Raw genomic sequence first — 20706 nt, forward strand, 5'->3', positions numbered from 1 at the left:
TATCCTCTCTTCATCGTTATCAAGCTCTAGCCAACACCCACTTCCACACAGAACCAGAAGAAAAAAGTAGGCCTTGCGTATGTTCCGGAGGTTAGCAAATCTGGGCTGTTAAACAGCAGGAACTGCCAAATTCTAGAAGTGCAGAGTCCTAAAAAAGATGCTTGCCAGATACTTCTCTTTCCCACTCCAAGGAGGCTTCAATTCAGTGCCTTGCAGAGCCTACATTGCTGGTAAAAAAAAAGAAAGCTGTATTTTTGCCGACATTTAACTGCAGTCATACCCAGTATCTGCACAAAATTAGTACTGCTAATTCACTCCACCACAGACAGCATTGTATGATACCTGCTATGGTCTTAAAAACATTTTTGCCTGGTTTTAAACCTTCAGTTCTTTCACTGCCTTTAAACTGAAGACACAGGGAGAGCGTGCAAAAATAAATGGACAAGAAAAAAAAAGAAGTTACAGCAAACATATACAACAAAGTGCACACAGAGCCAGATTTTTTCAGCATAGAGTTTCAAATATTCACCACTCAAAATTCAAACCAGATTAAAAAAAAAAAAAAAACCAACACCACAAAGCCCCAGTAGTTTCTATTGTGATACTCAGGATTACACAGTTAAACAGAATTTAGCAATCTGATCAGTTCTTTAGCTAACAGCTAATGAACACTACTCACCAAACCTCTTGTAACTAAAATTACATTTATTTACACATAAAACATTTCAGCAAAAATTCATGCTCTATATTTTGCAAGCCCTTGATATTTCTTTAAGAACATATGATCAAAATCTCTCAAAGTTGTCTTCTAGGTTTTGGGTTTTTTTCCACAGTATCTCACTTTTCACACAGCTGTGTGAGGTTGAATTGTGGCAGTGAAGTTCATGGTAAGGATGAGATTTGGAGTAGAGGAATTCCTGTTCACTGAAGGTCATGCGTCAGAAATACCCTTTTCTGTGTATCAGGCTTTAAAAGGACAACACCTCACTTCCTGGTCTGAGCTGAATATGCTGTGAATTTTCAAAATAACGCCGATGTGTTTTTAGCAGTCCAATTTGTAATGGCTAAATCCTCAGTTAAAAGCCCCCAAAGCCCAACAACAATAAAAACAAGGCTATCATGCTGTAGCTGGATGCACTCAGACTGTCTGCTTGTGGTTTCCTTGCAGAAAATTTCAATAACAGAAGGATTGTTTTATTCGCAGGAGTGGGGGAGAAAGAATATTTTCCCAATATGATCTGTTCCTATTTATCTTCACAAAGCTTTGCAATGAGGGAATATAAAGTATTTTATATTTTTAATATTTAGTTTATTTGCAAACCATTCCATTTTTGCTTGGGCACAAAGAGCAGAAAAAAAAAACAAACTCAGAGAGAAAAGAGAGCAATGACTAAACTTTCTCCACCCCTTGCCAAAAACTACAAAACATGGATAAAACAACGTGTCACTTTAAACCCAAGAAGTGGTTAATCAAAGTAGTCACTGAACACACACACACACACACATACATACGCATACCAGCCAGGAAAAAGTCTTCTATCAGTGCTGTACTTATAGCCGCTACCTTTGGTAGCCTCAGAAAACAGGAACCACCATGCTTCTGCAGAGTGAAGAAATCTTCCAGTAACCCCCACAAAATGCACTGAGTAAAGGTGCAAGAAACCTCCTAGTGGGCACTTACTGAATAACCAAAGCAGTAAGGACAGATCAGTTGCCTGCTTCCCCTTCAGTCTATATTTGGTTCATACTCAGACACATGATCAGGTGAGGATGAGGTATCAACTGGGATTGTAGGTATCAGAAGAGCAATGTAGATAGTACGTTAACTACACAAAAAACTACAACATTCTAAAGCCTTGGTAACGAAGATATATAGGAGCAGAGAGCTTCACATATAAAAATGTGAAATAATGCATTTCTCTGGGGTAATACCGAATTATTACAGACACTACTTGCTTTTTTAATGTTGCAATTACAATACCAATTTCCTCTTCTCCCACCTCAAGCAATACTACACTACAGGACACTACCAACTTTGATTCACACTCTCCAGTAGAAAACAAGGCAGTGAGGTAAGAGGGAGGATGGAGCTTTATCCTCTTCATTTAAGAGAAGCTCTCAGTTCCCAGTCAGATCTACAGACAAACACACAGATTTAAAAATTTTCCCAAACAACAGTTCACTATGTGTTCTATATCACCTTGCTGGAGCTTTTCTTCTGTGCAAGACCTTCCCACAAGGCCACCCAGGGGGCCAGGAAGGCCAATGGCACAAGGAATAGTGTAGCCAGTAGAACAAGGGAGGTTATTCTTCCCCTGTATGCAGCTCTGGTCAGACCACACCTTGAGTACTGTGTCCAGTTCTGGGCTCCTCAATTCAAGAGAGATGTTGAGGTACTAGAACGTGTCCAGAGAAGGGCAACAAGGCTGGTGAGGGGCCTGGAACACAAACCCTATGAGGAGAGGCTGAGGGAGCTGGGGTTGTTTAGCCTGGAGAAGAGGAGGCTCAGGGGTGACCTCATTGCTGTCTACAACTACCTGAGAGGAGATTCTAAGCAGGTGGGATTTGGTCTCTTCTCCCAGGCAACCAGCAGCAGAACAAGAGGACACAGTCTCAAGTTGTGCCAGGGGAGGTATAGGCTGGGTATTAGGAGGAAGTTCTTCACAGAGAGGGTGATTGCCCATTGGAATGGGCTGCCCAGGGAGGTGGTGGAGTTGCCATCATTGGAGACATTCAAGAGGAGACTGGATGAGGCACTTAGTGCCATGGTCTAGTTGATTGGATAGGGCTGGGTGATCAGTTGGACTGGATGATCTTGGAGGTCTCTTCCAACCTGGTTGATTCTATGATTCTATGATTCTAAGGCCTCTGACTGCCCTGTCTCATGGAGAGGGACTTCACAGCCCAAAGAGTGACCCAATCAAAACTTACCAAGCTATCACTATTTACTGGTCATCTTCGTGAGCAAAAAAAGAGTAAGAGTTGCAGTGCATAGCTCTTTGCCCATTCCTTATTCCACTGATATCATGGAGAAGGAGGGGGTAAATAGGACTCTCTTTGTTCCTTGATGCTCAGGAAAACAACAGGAACATTTAGCCCAAACATTCAAAAACAGAACAAGGTATTTTTAGATCTCCATAGGCTTCTGGACACGTTTTCTGAAACTGACAGTCTGCAAGTGAAAAATATCACACAGTTAGTTATTGCCTGTATTAGTAAACAAACTGGGAACAATTCTTCCCCAGCTCTTGAGCACTGCAAGCCTGGCTGCTGGAACAGTAGTCTTGCACCTTCTGTTTCAAAACTTAACACTATTACTCAACTATCTGTACAGCAAAGAGTAAAATTTTGTCTGGTCTTTTCCCAGAGTAGGCACTGTCTGAAGCACATTTATTTTGACACTGAGAACCCACAGATTCAAAGGACGGTCTACAAACAATTCAGAAGTTATCCTTATTGGTATTCCTCAGAAAAATCCTGTACACTAAATACTTGGGATGAAGAAGACGTAATGCAAAGTCTATACCCTAAGGGAGGTTAAAAATGTAAGTCCCAGCATAGCTCCTTTTTCTACCTCCTTGCTTTCCAGTGTTAAGAACATTCTTTAGAATCATAGCATCATTTCAGTTGGAAAAGACCTTTAAAATCATTGATTCCAACCATTATCTAACGCTACAAAGCCTGATGCTAAGCCATGTCCCTTAGCACCACATCTGTGCAATTTCAATACGTGTAGGGCTGGCAATTCAACCACCTCCCTGTAGAGCTTATTCCAGTGTCCTATTCCACCCTTTCAGTGAAGAAGCATCTTCTAATATTCAATATAAACCTCCCCTGGTGCAACTTGAGGTCATTTCTCCCCATTCCATAACTTGTAACCAACATCCACCTCACTACAGCCTCCTGTCAGAAATACTGATTGCAAAATGCTGACTTCTAACAAACGGTGATGTCAAAAGAATATGCTGTATTTCCTACGCTTGTCCCTTGAATTATTTTCTGTATGATTTCCATCACTTCATGATGGGAAGCAATGCTGCCCAGCCTTGACAGGTGACTACCTACTCCAGAAAAGAAGTAACTTCATTTCTTGCTCGCCAAATTTGGTTTAGCTTCCTTGTGGCCTTCCAGAAGGTGTCACCATGCACCAAGAGGAAAAAAGCTGCCCTAGAAAACAATACCCTGCCTCAAATGATTATAGTTCAGGGTTTGCATTTGAGATATTTCATGGGTGCTGCTAGTCCACTGACATGGAGACGCTCCTCTCTGGAGCACAAGGAAGGATCTGAAGCTTTGCGATTAATTGACCATGGTCAGCTTACCTCTCCTCAGGAGGAATGAGGAAACAGAGGTAGAAGAACCTGTTTGATGAAAGTCTGAGCACTGAAGCCTGAAGCAGGAGGTAGAATTAAGCGCTATTTCTTTCAAAAGTCTGTCTGATTTTTCCTCCTCTTCGCATTCAATTCATTTATAATCTAGTCAGTGAACACACAAATTCTATTTAAGCCACAGAAAACAGAGCAGAAGACAATCCACGGGAAAGGTATAGTCCTTTGACTCAAGATGGTCCAAGTCTTCTACACAACACTAGCATAGATTTAACATTAGGAAAAAAAATTAAAAAAAAAATCATGCCTCACTTCTGTCATGCCATTAAAAACTTCAGTATCATATCAGATAAGAGTTTTATTTCTACACCCTACAATAACCAGATGCAAAAATCTTAGCCACCTGATCATTGCAATAGTAAGTAATTACAAGAGGACTGAATTAGTTTGACTATTGTATGTCTATTTCTCAGGTCATATTTAGAGCATACAGATTTGCTTGTTTAACTTGTAGAAACTACCATGAAGAAACAGGTAGTTTTTTCGCTTCAGCATGACTAGCAGTGAAGCCTCATTATAGCCATCCTCAGTTCAAATAATGCAAACAATGACTGCAGTCAGAATATCTGTAGCAAATTAACATCACAGGGACAGTAAAGTATTTGTGAAAGAGACTACATGTAATTCAAACATCCTTTGCAAATTCTGAATCTCTATGCAGACCATGGTGTACTGAGATGCCTATAGACCATGAACGGGGCTGCTGAAGTCAAAGCCATGTGTGAAAGGCTCTGGAATTCATTTGAAAGTGAAGCACTACATCAGTGCATCCTTTTCTACCTGCAAGCAATATTGGCAGTTTAAAAACGTTGACAGCAGTAACCTGGTTTTACTTCAGAGGGTAGATGTAATCTTAGGACCTGATCCTGTCAGGAACTGAGAGCCATAAACTTACTGGAAATCAAGCAAGCTGAGCATTACACTGGAGACACTCAGCACCTCACAGGTTCAAATTCATACTTTTTACAAGTCACTTCCTATTTGTCCTTTGTTTACTCTGGCTTATCCTGAACAGGGAGGCTTTCCGACATAGAGGTAACTTTGGAAATGATTAGTCCCATATTCTTTGATGATTTCAAAAGGCAGGAAAGAATCTCTCCCCTTTCTGAGGGCCACCCAGCTGAGGCAAAGAGCATTACTTTTTTCAGGCATGCTATTAAGAGCCAGTAATAACTCACTTGAGTTGCCCTGGCCTTGAAATACCTGACTGAACTTGCTTTTGTTCTCTCTCAGTAATATACTTTCCTTCTCTATCTGCTTTCACACAGTTACCATTCAGGCAGCTCCCAAAGCGAGGCTGACTGACATCTCTCCTTCCAGTCAACATAAACCCTTCCTATGAAACATATTCACAGCTTTAATGTGTTTTAACCATTAGGTTATCTCTCTCAGGTTTGGACAGAGCCACTGGGAAACAGTGTAACAAAGTAGGTCTTCAAATTAAACTTTCTAATGATTAAATATGTTAACTGTAACTAAAGCTATCAGTCTCTCTCTAGGGAAAAAGAGAACACAGGAGGTAGAGCAGCATCTTCTTTCCTAGATTCTTAACATGTAAAAAAATCCAGAATGAATTGGATATACATGCCCAAATAAATAAAGACAAAGTATTTCATACCTTCTTACCCTCATGTAATCCAGTTATTCTGAGTGAAAACCAATTTTGTAATTTTTTTTCTTTTTTACTCTGGCTAGCACATGAGTACTCTTCTGTGGCTAGGCACTGTTTCTGAGCCAAAATCCTTCACAGGAGTTTTGATAAATTCAGCTTGTCACTATGACTTTTAAATTTTGCCAGGAGCATAAGTGAGGTACTTCTCAACGGAGGAGATGCAAACAACAACAAATGAAACAGTACCACTAAGAGAACAGGTGCAAGAGAGAAGTGGTACTGGAAAATTAGTATCCCTTAGTATAGCAGGGTTGAAGGAAAGAAGCATTGAGCCTATGGGTTTGAAGATGTAAGTGCTGGGATTTGGGAGCTGAGCTTCAGGGCAGATGGCATTTCCAGGCACAAAGGGGTTCCCACCCAGGGGTTTCAATTACAGCTCTTACCTGACCTGGACATAGTGTCTGGACAATACTTTTCAGATGAAAGAACTTTAAGTTATTGCACTTTAAAATCCAGCTGATAAATTTATGCTGACCAGGAAGCACAAGAATACACACAAGATCAAAAGAACCAATAGAATGGAACTTCCTCACTGTGAAAGGATAGCAACAGGCATGTTGTGTCCTTTTCCCACTTCATTTGAGCTCCAAACACAATAAATAACGAATAATTTTGCAAAGCAGCTCTGAGTAGCTAAAATGACACCTCTTTTTAACTTCCCCAGAATCTCTCTTCCTCAAATTCACAAAGCCTCAGTTGCTATAATCTGCATCAAATTTATCTCACCCAGGACCAATCCAGAAAGGCAATGTGTTAACCCCAAGACACATTAGCACATCCTGTGTAGTGACTGTGGCTTTTTCAAAATCAGGGACAGCCTTGTGTAAACGGCAGACTAGTAGTCTGTCAGGCAGGCAACACCAATATAATCTTACTGTATCTGTTTTATAAACATGTTCAGGTGTTGAGCTATCAGGCTTTGCTGCACTGCACAGCTGTTCCACAGCACACACCAGTTGCACTTACTCCCTCTTCACACAACTCCAGGTGTAGAATCCTAAGCCACTCTACTGCTGGTAACAAAGATGAGGCCCTATAAGTGGAAAATTAAACGTTCCATTTCTTCAAATGAATGATCTAAATGGAAATTCCTTTTCTGCTGAATTTAGTTGCATGAACAATCAAACAACAAACATTTCAATTCTATTTTATCTGCTGTTGTCTTCTACCATATTAACTACAGTTATGGGATTATAGATAATATACAAAGTTATGAGTTAGGATGACACCTTTCAAAGGTGCTTGAAACAATTCATTTTACATTTCAAAGTGATTTGTACATCCAACTCTTCAGCACCTTTGACAGCCTATGTACATTCATACACAGGCAGACTCAGTGCTGGAGACACTCCAAGCACATGCATGCAGGATACCTCTAAATGGTAATTTTTTCAGTGTAACCACAAAGCTGGTGCTGTCCCCAACCAGTCATCCAGGGGTGCACTGCAACTTCAAAGTACTGACTACGTTTGACAGTCTAGATCCATAACCCTGGAGTGAAAGCTCCAGTGTCAAAAATGCAGCAAGGTGGAAGCCCTGCATTTCCATTTGTTGACTACAACTGAAGGAAAACAACCCACAATAAAGTGGGTGCAGGATTGAAACAGGAAAAAAAATCCAATCAAATCATAAACCAAACAGTCTGAAAAAAGATATGCTCCAAGAAGGAAGCAGAAATATGAGGTAAGTATCCTTCTTTTAGTAAAAATGAGAGTAAAAGGAGTAAATGACAAATGAGGAAGAATCTGCAAGACAGAAAGAAAGATATCCAAAAGACATCAGGCAGAAAACTTACTTCAGTAGTCTAGATCTCAGTCCCAGTCTCTGCTCTGTAAAAATGAGGATACTGAACCTCCACTGCAAAACTCTTGATTATAACCATAATGTTGTGCCATACTTTGGGGTGATATGAAGGAATACAGTTTCTCTACCCATTACACTTCCTCTCAGGAATGCTGTCAAGATGACTATGCTCAACATTCTCCATACTCAGACATTTTGCTAATGGATTTCCTTACCATCTATGTGTCACTATGTGTAAATCTAAAGCAGACAAAGGCCTCCTATAGAACCATCGCTATAAAAGGGTAGATTATTCATTTTATAAGATTTTATACCTGAATTATAAGTGATTGCCCATCCCATCATTTCTCATTACTGACATCCTCATCTGTTTGAAGAAATAATGTGAATAAAGGCAAAAATCACAGAGGTGAGAGGAGATAAGGTGTTAGGTCATAAGCAGATGCAGGACAACTATGTAAAAACTTGTCTGACCAGTTGACAACATGTAAGACTACAATGAAGTTATTACACATTATCTCATAGCTCAGTTAAACTTCAGACCATAAAGTAGTCAGGATCAAGAGCAGTTTCTGTGCTGTAAAAGTTAATTCCCATCTCACCTGTTAACACAAACACCAAGCAACACCAGTAGCAACCATTTTTACATTATGAGATGTTCCAGCACTTTGAAACTTTTATTTAAATAAGGCCTGCTGCAAAGATTATTTCCCTTATTTGTGTAATGTGGTCTATAACAAAGTGCCTTCACTTTGTTGACTGACTGTCTTATTTACATGTTCCTTGAATTGGCAAGCAACTTAAGCTTCAGCCTCCTTCTCTGCTGACTCACGTGAATAAAAACACTCTCCCTTAACTCAGACAACTACTCAGATAACTACTGCTTCCCCAAGGGCCAACAAAAACATTTTTTAAAGTTGCAACAACACACCTTATATTTCTTTTGCATAGTTCTGTTCTGAAAAGTATAGATTTGCATTTTGTTATGCATTTTCTATGGCTTTTGCATGTACCTTCTGTCTTGATATACAGGTCCAAGACTTCTAAAGATCTTATGTTGTAGTTTATGAACTTACTGTCCAAAAGAAAGAAAATAATTTCTCATTTTACAGCATAAGCTCCTCCAGGAAGAAACTATGAATTTTCTATTTCTGCACAACCTAACACATTGTGAATGCTATCAGAGAGAAGGTATTAACTCCTACATTCAAAACTGTCACTCTGCCAGAACGTATGCATCCACACTCTTGAGGTTTCAGTTTCACCCGTCTTTCTGAGGATATCACTAACATCAAGTATATTTTCACAGGTGCATAAGATGTCTCAGAGACTTCACTATTTGCATTGTAAAGCTGATTAACCATGCATAAAGCTTATATACAGGGGTTCTGCAGTCTGGCACACTGCTGCTGGGAAGCAGACTTGCTAGTCTGCAAATAGGGTGCAGAGCTGATTCACAGTTGCTGGAAAAGCTGCAAACTTTCTGGCAGGTCTACAAAACATTTTGCCTGCAATTTGTCTTGCTGATCACCACCACAATTACACCCAGGTCCCAAACAGAAGAAGCCCTTACAGTCCAGTGGAAGACTGCTGCAGGGAGAAGAGACTTCTCCAGAGCTGCCCCCATATTTCACTCTGTCTACCATCCATTTCAGTCAAATGATTCTTTTTTTATCTCAGTCTTTCAGGAACACTTAAATACAAAATCACATTCTCACACTTCATGATGGATTTAAAGAAATGTAAACTTTAGATTATACTAAATATTCTGAAAGCTTTATGTTATTAATAACACTGATATAACAAAACAGTGCTTGGCTGGAGACTGCACATATATTTAACCCAAATATAAGAGATGGAACATGTTAGAGCATGGCAGTTTGATGTTCAGTGTATATTCAAACAAGTGTCAAAATCAATTCCATTTTATATGTTCAAACATTCAATGATTTACTATTCTTTTATGAATGAAGTATCAATAAGAAAAAAAAAGTCAAGATTTTGGGTTTGGGGTTTGAATACTCGTTGGTTAGAACCATCAGTTCTAATCAATGTATTCACAAGCAGTTCATAATGCACTTAGAAATTAATTCCTAAACTGTTCAGGAGCTGAGCTTACTATAGATAAAACCACTGAAACACAGCTACAGAAATAACCACTGATAAAACACAGCTGGGAAACACTTTCAAAAGACTGCTGAATCAGGAGCCTCAATTCTTCATGGCTCTATCACATATCTGAAAAACTTATAATCAGTCTCAATTCTAAGAAATACATAAAGTGTAATGTTAAACTTACAAGGAATTCAACTGATGGCAATGTAACTGCTCATTTCCCCAACTCACCTAGTAGCACAGAGAAATCACTATGCAACTAGACACACATACTCTCAATAGTTTCAGTAACAGGGAACATCATACAAAGAAATTTCCATTCAAATCAATATAGAAACACTGGCTTTGAACTTGTGTGCAAGACAACTTATGCCCTGTCTGCCCTTCAGTCACTAGTGTATGGCACTCACTATAGAGTTAAACTTATTTTGTGTTTGTTTAAAGTATATTGTTTTTTGCTTACTCATAAATCTACTTACTATCAAAACCAACACAGAAAAGTTTCTGCTTTTTGTACTGCACTAGACTATGACAGAGGTCTATTCTACCTGATTTGTTTTTTTATACTATACGACAATTGTACAGTGAACACTTCTCAAAAAAGGATCAGGACTCCATGGTCTTACTAAATTATATTAGTCTCAGTAATATGATATTCCCCACCCAAGAATTCTTGCAGCAAACAGGCAAAGTGGACACAAAGAATGAGCCTGAACTGGCAAGGAAAGAGCACATAAAGAGATCATATGAACTTGTCTAGGTCATGGTGCCTGAGCTGTTACTGCACCATGGAACTGTTAAGCTGAATTAGTTTTTTAAAAACTTTTATGTGGTCTTTTAAAAAATGCATGTGTAAAGCTACCTCCTAAATATGACCACCAAACAAATATTCTTTTTTTTTTAATTAATGGACTTTACTACATACGTATATAAAGAAAGAATTGCACAAAGGTTATCAGAAAGAGCTACAAGGTTTTGCTCTTCAGGTGAAAAGCACAGTCACTTCCTTCAAATACAATGGGTAATATGTCTACAAAACCACTGAGAGAGTATAATACAACTCTTCTTTCATCTTTCAGCTTTGCCTCCTTTCAGACCTGAGACCTTACTAGCACAAAGAGTAAAGGTGTGGAATAAAACTTAATAAAGCTTATCACAGCTCAGTGACATTAGCACATAAGATTAACTCTATGCATCATACCTATATTCAACTATTGTAGTGGTAGTGTTGTAACCCAGGTACTGATAAAGAAAAAAGCTCAAATTTAACAACACAGCTAATACCAGCTTTCACAGAATTATAAAGAAAAATCCTGTAGTTCCCTAAAAGTGGGTGATCCCAAACATTCTTAAAGCTACATGAAATAATCTAGAAATTTGGGAAACATGGACTACATCATAAGAGCTGCCCCTCTAAACCTGTCAACTTCTTGAAGACAAACACCAGATCATGCAAAGCATCAGGATCTCCATATATCTCCAGCAAAATTTCCACTATTGCCTCTGCCCTTGAGACTTTGATTTAGGGACACCAAGCAAAGCTGAACTGATAAGTTGATGCTAAGCTACATAGCTACCAGCCTGCACTGGTAAGCAGTTTTATTTCTTTTGGCTTCCCTCATCTGCGTTTTTTGCCTTGTGCTCGAGCTGTAGTTTTTTTGGCAGAAACCATAATTTCACTTCATCCAACTTAAAAATACCAAGCCTTTTCTGTGAGTAGGAGTCCCTGGAAATCCCAACAGTCAGTACCCACTAAAATTATATAGTTGTGTTTACATTGCTTGGGAGAATCTAGTTTTCAGGGGCAGACCGTGTTCGTACAGTAGTGTTTACATTGCTTGGGAGAATCTAGTTTTCAGGGGCAGACCGTGTTCCTTCAATATCCCACTGACTGAAAATCAGAGCATTGTGCTGAAGTTCAAAGCTCCTTCCTTAAACCACTTCTGTAGTGTAACTGGTAACTCAGTACATCACTTCTCTTTGAAAACAATTGCTCCAACAGCCACCAGTCTGACAGGTTAGTTCCCTGCTGCTTGCTTATCAAGCGGGAACATGCTCTGGATGAAAACAGCTGTGCTCCCAAAGATCCTCAGATACTGAACATGCTTCTCAGTCCTACTGACATTAGGAGCTCTCTGGTCCATCAGAGTGAGAAGAAGAGAGGAGCTGGAGTGGTGGGAATAACAGCAATATATGGGAAGCAATAAGAAGGAAGAGGAAGACAAAGTTAGACAGCTAAGACAGCAATGATAACTTAAGATTTTTTAACTCATAGAGGAATGTAAGAGGACACTCAAAAATCAAGTTTACTAGCAATTCAAGATACTGACTGTAAGCAAACATCAGAGTAGGTAATAATTCTGCATATATGCTTACACCATATTCATGTTTATTTTGCATTATTAAAATATAGTACAAAGTACATAACTGCCATGAAAGTTACCCAATCTCCAGAATTATTTCTTAGTTTTACAGTTCCAGTTTCATATTAATATTGCCGAGTATGTTTTATAAACCTAGTGACCATCTGCCAAAGAGGAAAGCAGTTGTTTACAAATGCAAAGTTAAAACTTTGTAATGACTGCTTTGCTCCCAAACAGTAAAAACCCCTTTAACTGCTACAATTTGCATGACTCAAAACAGCATGCAAAACATCCCCGTTCTTCAGACCCTTCTCTGCCTAGCTTGACAAAAGGGTTTGCTTGGGGTCGTCTCTTCCCAGACCAGCAGTTTTCCAAGCTGTCTTCAGACTTCTGATCTTATTCCATACCCAGATAATTCCAGCTCTACCTTTCCATGTGCCTGGAAGGAAAGTCTCTCTCAGTCCTCTCTGACCATGGATTTCCCATTACTTGCATACCCTATTGTTTCTAAAAGCTCTCTTACCATGAGCTGTAGCTGTCCTTCTCTTACAGTCTAGCAACTGGAGTAAGGGAAAGGAGATTAAGACAGTACTAGGTAAAAGCAAAACTGAATTCAACCAGACAATTCCAAGCAGAAAACCTCTTGCCTCTAATTTTTCACAAACTGCATTCACAGCCTCCCCTCAGAATTTGAAAACAAATTAAAAGTTCATTTAAATAAAAGTTTAGTTAAGGAGTGAAAATTAATCACATTTAGATGCCAAGTCCTACAATTACAGCTTAAATAAAATCCTCATTTCAGCAGTATTTAAAGAATTCTAGATGGGATGGGCAGAGATTTAGTTTTTAGGGCTGAGGAATGCAGAAATCAGGTTTTCATGTGCAATATCTGCAGAAGAATAATAAATCAGTAAGAGTAAAATAGAGGTAAAGGATGTTGTTACATGTTATTTTGAGTTTCCCCTTGGAACACAGGCCCCAGTTGAGGAAAGAATTTAAAACACATGCCTGTATGAAACCAGTGAACCCACGGAGTCATTTACTCACAACAATGAAATTCTGCATAGTGTCCATGGAACCACCTGACCTAAAATAAGGATATGCACTTTCTAAAAACTGGCACAAGAAGGACATGTAGGAATTGTTTTCACTTGGATGTTTCTTGAAGTTCAGCATTGGATTAATATCTTTGAATTGGACTATGCTAATGGCAACTTTGTTCTAACAAATCCTTTCTGCAGGGTTCAGAGGAATTATTCTTACTATGTGGAACTTTGGATCACTGTCAGTATCGGTGTTAGCAAGAACAGGATGAGATTCTGATCAGTCATGAGATCAAATCCTGACCTATATGTAGGATAATTCAGTAGTAAGTGAAACGTATGCTCTACTACACATTTTTAATGACCTGAGCAGTTTTTTTCATATCTGAAGTGAGACTTCAAAAGCCACATACTGAGCAAAGCAGGCCAAAAACCCCCACAAAACCAACAACAACAAATACCAAACCAAACAAAACAAAACAAAAAAAAAAACCAACAAAAAAAACACAACAGGTCAGTGAGCAACATACAGCCCTCAACTAGTCAATTTGCCTACGCCAGCTCATCCCTGTCTCCTACATGCACGGCCTTCTGCTGTTGCCAAAAGGGCAGCTGTAGTATGCGGAGCAGCAGCAGCAACTATTTGTTACCCTCCTCCAGGTTTCTCTCCATGCCTCGTCTTTTCTTTTCTGCACTTTGCCCTTTCTCTCTCCTTGCAGTAGCAACTGCAGAGGCAGCTTTTTTTCCCCTCTCTTGCATCTCAGGAGGCTGGGAAGCACTGCAGGTAAGCATGAGCTGCTAGGAGAGAACATTTCTACAGGGAGTAGGAGGAGATTTATGCAGCTGTAGAAAAGGATTGATACAAGATAGTGGGTGAGCTGCATGGTGACTGTACCACATCCCCAACAGAGAGGGAAAAGAGAAGACAGAGGGGGGTGTCAGGCTGCGGGAGAAGGTAGGAAGACCCCTACGTGTACAAAATGCACTCCAAAATCTTCTGTCAACCACCCACACTCACAATTACACTGAGTCCCTATGAAATCCTGCTGATCCCCTGTAGCGCTCTCACCCTCACCCCGCCCAAGCTTTGCAGACCTGCTTAGTGACAGCCTTATCATGCAGAAACCTATCAAATGGGACAGCACTCTCCCTTTCATTTCAACAAATACTCTTCTGATATTGATACTTTTCAGCAATCCAAGAACAGCAGCTTAGGTGAGATGTAAAGCTTTCACAAGCAAAATCCTAGGTCTTTCAACACTGCTAACACTGGTAAGTTCAGCCACCAGATGAAAATAAAAATGAAAATAGGCTACATCACAGTCTGCTAGCCCAATGCCAACTTTCAGCAGTGTATGGCACAAGCAGAGTTTAACAAATAGGATGACCTGCCCTAAAGGGATGACAATTCCACCCTCTCTATGGCAGCTATAACACTTTGCTGACTGAAAGAATTTCAGCAACAGAATTGTCATTATAACGAACCAAAAAAAAACCCCAACCAAACAAAAAACAACAACGAAGTCCAGAAGAACTCTGATAAGCACCTAAATTACTTCAGTTAATTCAGATTAAAGGGACTGGAAGGAGACAGTTTGATTTCTCTATATCCATGGACAGCTCAAAGGAATAAGGACTCAGAAAGGTTTAAATCCCTCCCCTGCTATTACCTCTTGGGTGACATTCACAGTTCTGCTAACCTGGCTGTCTGCTTGTATGGACTGCAACTTTTAAGGACCTAGACCTTAGAAACAGGAAAATTTCTCCAATAGTACGCCATAAGCATGACACAAAAATACATAGTAGTTCAAGATGCATGTAAAAGAGTGTACTTCTTCCCCATGCTATTTTCCATAACTTGTCATCAACTTGCTAATGAGATATTATATTCATAACAAACTTGCTTTATGCAATGGTGGCACGGTTGCATGACTAACCTCACACTGAGATAATTCACATTGAAAAAAGCACAAAAGGATGCTTTTTAAAAAGTATAATGCTTCAAATTTAGATCTTAAGAAGAAGGATAGAAGAGAAAAATACAGCAGAATGTAAGGTATTTGGGACTAGAAAAGAAAAGCTCACTGAAATTTGTGTAGTGAGGTTTTTTTTTTTCTGTCAGTGTTAGGGATATTTTTTAAGATAGCAGAAAACTAAACGTGTTTCATTAATCTCAATACAGCTGTAAAACATTTTCAGTGGAGATAGACGCTTTTTTTGCTAAAGATTGTGATGTCCTGACTTATTCAGTGAGTGCTGCTGCTCAGCCTGCCAAAGGATTTCCTGGGACAACTCACTAGGTTTTCTCATTTACAGCCATGCTAATGGCTAAGACCCTTAGATGGAGTCGTTGGCACAGGTCCAATCACACTGATTTCATCTATTGTCAACTCTGGAAAGTGAACTTGAACTCAGAACCCACACTACCAATCATCCCAACACACAAGCATTGATCATGCTGATTCATAGAAGTGTAACCACCCAGCTAAATATGAACAGAATTTTCCTTTTTGATCTCAGTTCTACCGCTGAAAATGTAACGGCATTACCAACTCCAGTGCAACATTTACATATGTCACATATAAGAAAGCTAGATAAGGCATAATTTATTATTGCCTGAATAACCTAACCAAAGGAAAAAACATGGCCACAGCTTTCATGTTATCATTTTGTTATTCAGTGAGAACTTTCAGACTGTTTACTGTTCTCTATTTTGTATTTTTGCAAATGTAAGTTCACCAACATCCTCTGGAATACTCTGTGCCATTTTGTATAGCACGTTACATGCTTACAGAAAAGCCTGTAACGTTATAAATCCAAAGCTCTTTATAGCTGCAGCATAGCCAAGACTAAAAAAACTTGCAAAATTGACACTTTTACTGTCCTATATCTGTACTGATGCAGTAATGGAAAACCAGATATCTTTAATTGTCACTGCACCTTTTGTAGAAAGTCAAATAAGTATTTTATATTAATCTTAAAAAAAAAAAAAAGTATATATTCTGTTTAAAAGATTTCATCTGGTAAAACCTGAACCACTTTTCTGGGCCACAACTTTTTTTTTTCAATATGTATTCAGGAAGTATACATATCATAAGTTTAATCTGTAGACAAAAGGAACCAGGATTTTACATATTTATCTGACTTGTCCTGATACAATAGATGCTATCATGATTTCAAGCTTTGTACTTGTTTATCATCGGTGTTTCCACTGTAACCATGGCATCAGTATACTGCACAGGCTTAACAGTGAGAAAAATACCCAGCATTTTCCTAAAAAGCCCATCTCTTACAAAAATGAAAGGACTAGCACAATGGCAAAAAATAATCAAGGTAAGTGAGCTGGCTAAAGAGAGAAACAGTTTCTTTTTAGGGGAAAACCCCACAACATTGTTTCTTTGCAAGTTTTTTTTCATTTTGAACTTTGGACAAGAACCTAGAAATACATGACAGGAAAGTAGCATAATCTTGAGCCTAGTGCAGACATTATAAAATAAATATTGAAATTTCCTTAAAAAAATGCATGCAGTATTATATGGGATCAAAGGCATTAAAGCTATTAATATATTGACATGAGTTGTTCTCAGCTCATGAGGACTTTTTCAAATCCATTTAAATAGTGACAGTCCAGTCCTGCAAGAGCAGTTAGATCATTCTGAAGGTAAAGAGGGGAAGCAGTGCAATTACACCAAATACCCTCAACATTTATGTGGCACCCAGTTCAAACTCTCAGTACTGTTTAAAGGGAATGGCATAAAAAAAACTTTATGGTCTCTAAGAGTGTTTCTTGGTTTGCATTTATTTGGTATTTCAGGCAGTAAGGATGAATGGGTTCATGTGATTGTTGCTTTTGTTTGTTATAAAGCTGGGGACAAATGGTACAAAAATATCTTCCTTAAATGCCAAGAGTGAAATGAAAGAATAAGTCCTCTTAATAAAAAGAAGAAACTGACTATATTCTACCAGCAGATCTTAGTCTTGGTTTAGGCCACAAACATTCTCCTCGTACTGTGAAATTCATTCACTTCATATATAACTTCTCTTTTTCAGGTTTGTATATAGACTCCAGACACTGGTTGAAGATATCAATAAATTTATTTGCTTTGCTATGGACTCCATAGAAATATCACAGCCACAGGCCTTATTTTAACTCAGTGAAATAAGACAAAATACCAACCAGTTCTCTGAAGGTCCCTATCTACTAACAATCTAATAAACACACTCGGTATTACAATTACAGTGACACATTCAGTAAACTAGAAGATTTTGGAAAGGGTAAAGCACAATCCTACAAATACTTGCCTTCCCACCAACTCAAACGGTGATAAGAGTGAGGGTGGTATACACTGTGTATCACATGGACCGCAAGACCACAATCCAAACTATGAAAATTGACAGCACAAAATTAGCTAAGTGATGCTTCAGAAGATGCATTATATAGAGGTGATCAGTTATGACCCATGGCCATGTCCTTAATTCGGTCACATAACAGACAACAAGCATAGTCACTCCCTCATCTCCTCCCACCCAGTGAATGCTGGGCAGCAACTAATCAAGTGCAATAAAACACAGCATTTATCTGATTCAGCTCTGTAGTTCCTCCCAGATGATGTTTACAATCTGTTAAATTCCACTATTTATCGAAGAAACATAGTCAGACATTTAAGCTCACCTTTAAAATCACAGCCAGACAGTACCTCAGTACACTAGCCCCACCACAATTCAAACTTGGCAAAAGCAACCAACAAGGTCCTTCCAGATTTGGCACCAAATCCACAACATGTATCATACGCAAAAAGAACTTGGGAAATTACTATTCTTTCACTAAAATCTGTGATGACATCCCCATCCAATCAATCTCAAAGATTAAATCCTTCTTGATTTCAGGACAGCCACAACTTGATTATCATTCAATCTAGGTAAAAGACAACTGCAATACTGCTGCATTTGTCTTTTCCTGATTTGGCTATTTTTCCTGTGTCTATCACCCAGTTTTACTATCCGAGCTTACTAACATGTAGTTTTTACAGAGCATCACAATAATCTAGATCCTAGTTACCACGATGTAACATATGACGCAGAAGTGAAAAATACTTTAAAGTTATAAACATAAAAGTTACAATAGTAAAGTTATTCAGCAAATAATCAGTACAAATTTGGTCTAATTCTTTCACACCTTTCCATCGTTCTGACATCTCTTTATTCCACTGCATTAAGTAAAGAAACCCCAAATAATATGTGAAACTCAGAGCTATTAACTCTTGCTATTTTTATTTTGGTCCTGGGTTCTTTGCTTGCCAAAGAAATATTGTTCTGACTAGTATCCTTGACCATAATAAATACACAAAAAGATGACCACACGTTTCAGATGGCCAGCCAAGCAGAGCACATTTAAAATGAGAAATCAGCTACTATTGTTTTATTATATATCTTTTACAATATATACCATTTAATTATTTAGCTGCAGAAATGTGAAATGTGCATATTCACATTTCCTGCATTTCTTTTTTTTGTTGTTGTTTGATTTTTCCATGTTAAATCACAGTATCTAAGGATGCTGGACTAAGGATTTTCCATCTTTTTTGCACTCCCACTGAGGATTGTTAGCCTCTGGGTCTTCAAGGTGCTATAGGAGCTGTTAGACACATCATGTACACATAATTATGTACACATAATTGCCTCATTGGGGCCAAAATCCACCAGTACCCTTTTGTCAGTTTCAGGCATTTGAAGAAACATTGCATTAAGTCTATGGATAAAGGTGTAGATCATCTGGGGGAAGGAAGGAGGAGTACCAGCGTTGATGCAGTGAGCTTTCAAGTGACACGAAGACCCTGAAGTGTCTTATATCAGAGGTCAGGCCTGGATCGTTATTGCCAGGGTGACCAAGAGCATTTACATTGAAATGATGAACTTGGTCTAAGTGCTGGAGCTGGGTTTGTGGTAATGGTCTCCACCAATGCATTTGTTTGAGGGTTTGCAAACACAGTAAGATAACTAGACTTGTATTTACATAATGTAATTTCAGAAACTGAAATGGCAATTATGTATCTCTTACTTTGATTCATCATATTTTTCTTTCCTCCCTTGCCTGCAGACCACATACATAGATTTACAGTAACCATGACTATCTCGATATAACAAAGCATGGAAATAACGAAAAGCATTCAGAGCCATTACATGCCCTTGGCAACCTAGTTCTGCAAGACAGATGTTGCATCCAGAGCCAAGACACTGGAAACTATACATATGTGTATGCACCTACAGCACGAACACTTACCCAGTCCTCGAAGTGGCGGCTCCCGTTCTGCAGCAAGTCCTCAAACTGTATAGTGCAGTTAGCTACAAAATCGTCATACCCGATGGGGGCATCATGGAAAACAGCCATCTCTATCTTCCTGCCATTACAAACGTCAGTGACAAATTCATCGTTCCAAGCAGGACTGTTGGTCTTTTGCTTGGTTGAGGTCTGCCCGATCCTGGAGTCATCCACATTGAGGGCTATGTAAGGGTCCAGCAAAAAGGTCTGTGGCCTGGGACCCACTGCATGTCTCAGAGACCACGCTGTGGGTTTCAGATTCACCGCCTCGCAGATCTTGATTTTCAGCAAGCCATTGAAAACCACCATGGCTGGATGGATGCACTTTTCCCGGGATCAAACACTCGCACACACTCGCACCGAAAGGGAAGGAGGGAGGTCTCGCCAATAAATAGGAGGGCAGGTCTGGGAGTGGGAGAGCAGGATACAGTACGGGTCTCTTCGCCTTGCGGCTGTTACCTTTGATTACTTAGCCTTTGCTCTTGCGACACCCAGTGAATACATTTATTTTCTTGTCCGTGTTTCTAACGGAAAACAAGCGAGGGGGGCTGCCGGGGAGAGGGTGGTGTCCGCGGCTGCAGAACCCCCCGAATGCAATCAAAACCCGAGCATAACCAATCCGTGGGGTGAGCAAGAGCCTTCTCCCTTCCCCTAGACCATAATCCTGGATCAATCTTTGCAGAGGAGGCAGAGCCACGATCCCAGGCTCCCGCACACGCCAGTCCTGCCCGTGCGCAGCACAATACACACACACACAAATCAGAAACACCGGCCGACACACCGGCCCTGCCTACTGCACAGCCTCCGCTCAGCAAACATCCACCCAGGGACCTTCCATCCGCGCTGGAGCCCGGAGCCTCCCGTCCTGTGCCGTCTTCTTGTTCTCCGCCGCCGCCAAGGCCAAGGACCCAGCGGAGCGACTCCCGCGCATGGGGGGCGACGGCAGCGGAGCGGGCCGCGCGGGTCTCCGCGGGCTCCGGCTGGGCGGCCGCCGCCCTGGCGA

The 20706-nt window shown here is 39.8% G+C and overlaps 1 protein-coding gene across 1 annotated transcript in view; it reads right to left on the reverse strand.

Annotated features, from left to right (window-relative positions):
• The window catches only part of PRKCE (protein kinase C epsilon), a 291359-nt gene extending 271347 nt beyond the window's left edge, over window positions 1–20012 (reverse strand). Inside the window, exon 1 of the mRNA XM_054399123.1 lies at window positions 19665–20012. Coding sequence (XP_054255098.1) covers window positions 19665–20012 — 348 coding nt within the window. The remainder of the gene's footprint in view (window positions 1–19664) is intronic.
• Between the last annotated feature and the right edge of the window lie 694 nt (window positions 20013–20706).

Source organism: Indicator indicator, chromosome 2 (genome assembly GCF_027791375.1).
Source record: "Indicator indicator isolate 239-I01 chromosome 2, UM_Iind_1.1, whole genome shotgun sequence".
NCBI classification, from domain to species: domain Eukaryota; kingdom Metazoa; phylum Chordata; class Aves; order Piciformes; family Indicatoridae; genus Indicator; species Indicator indicator.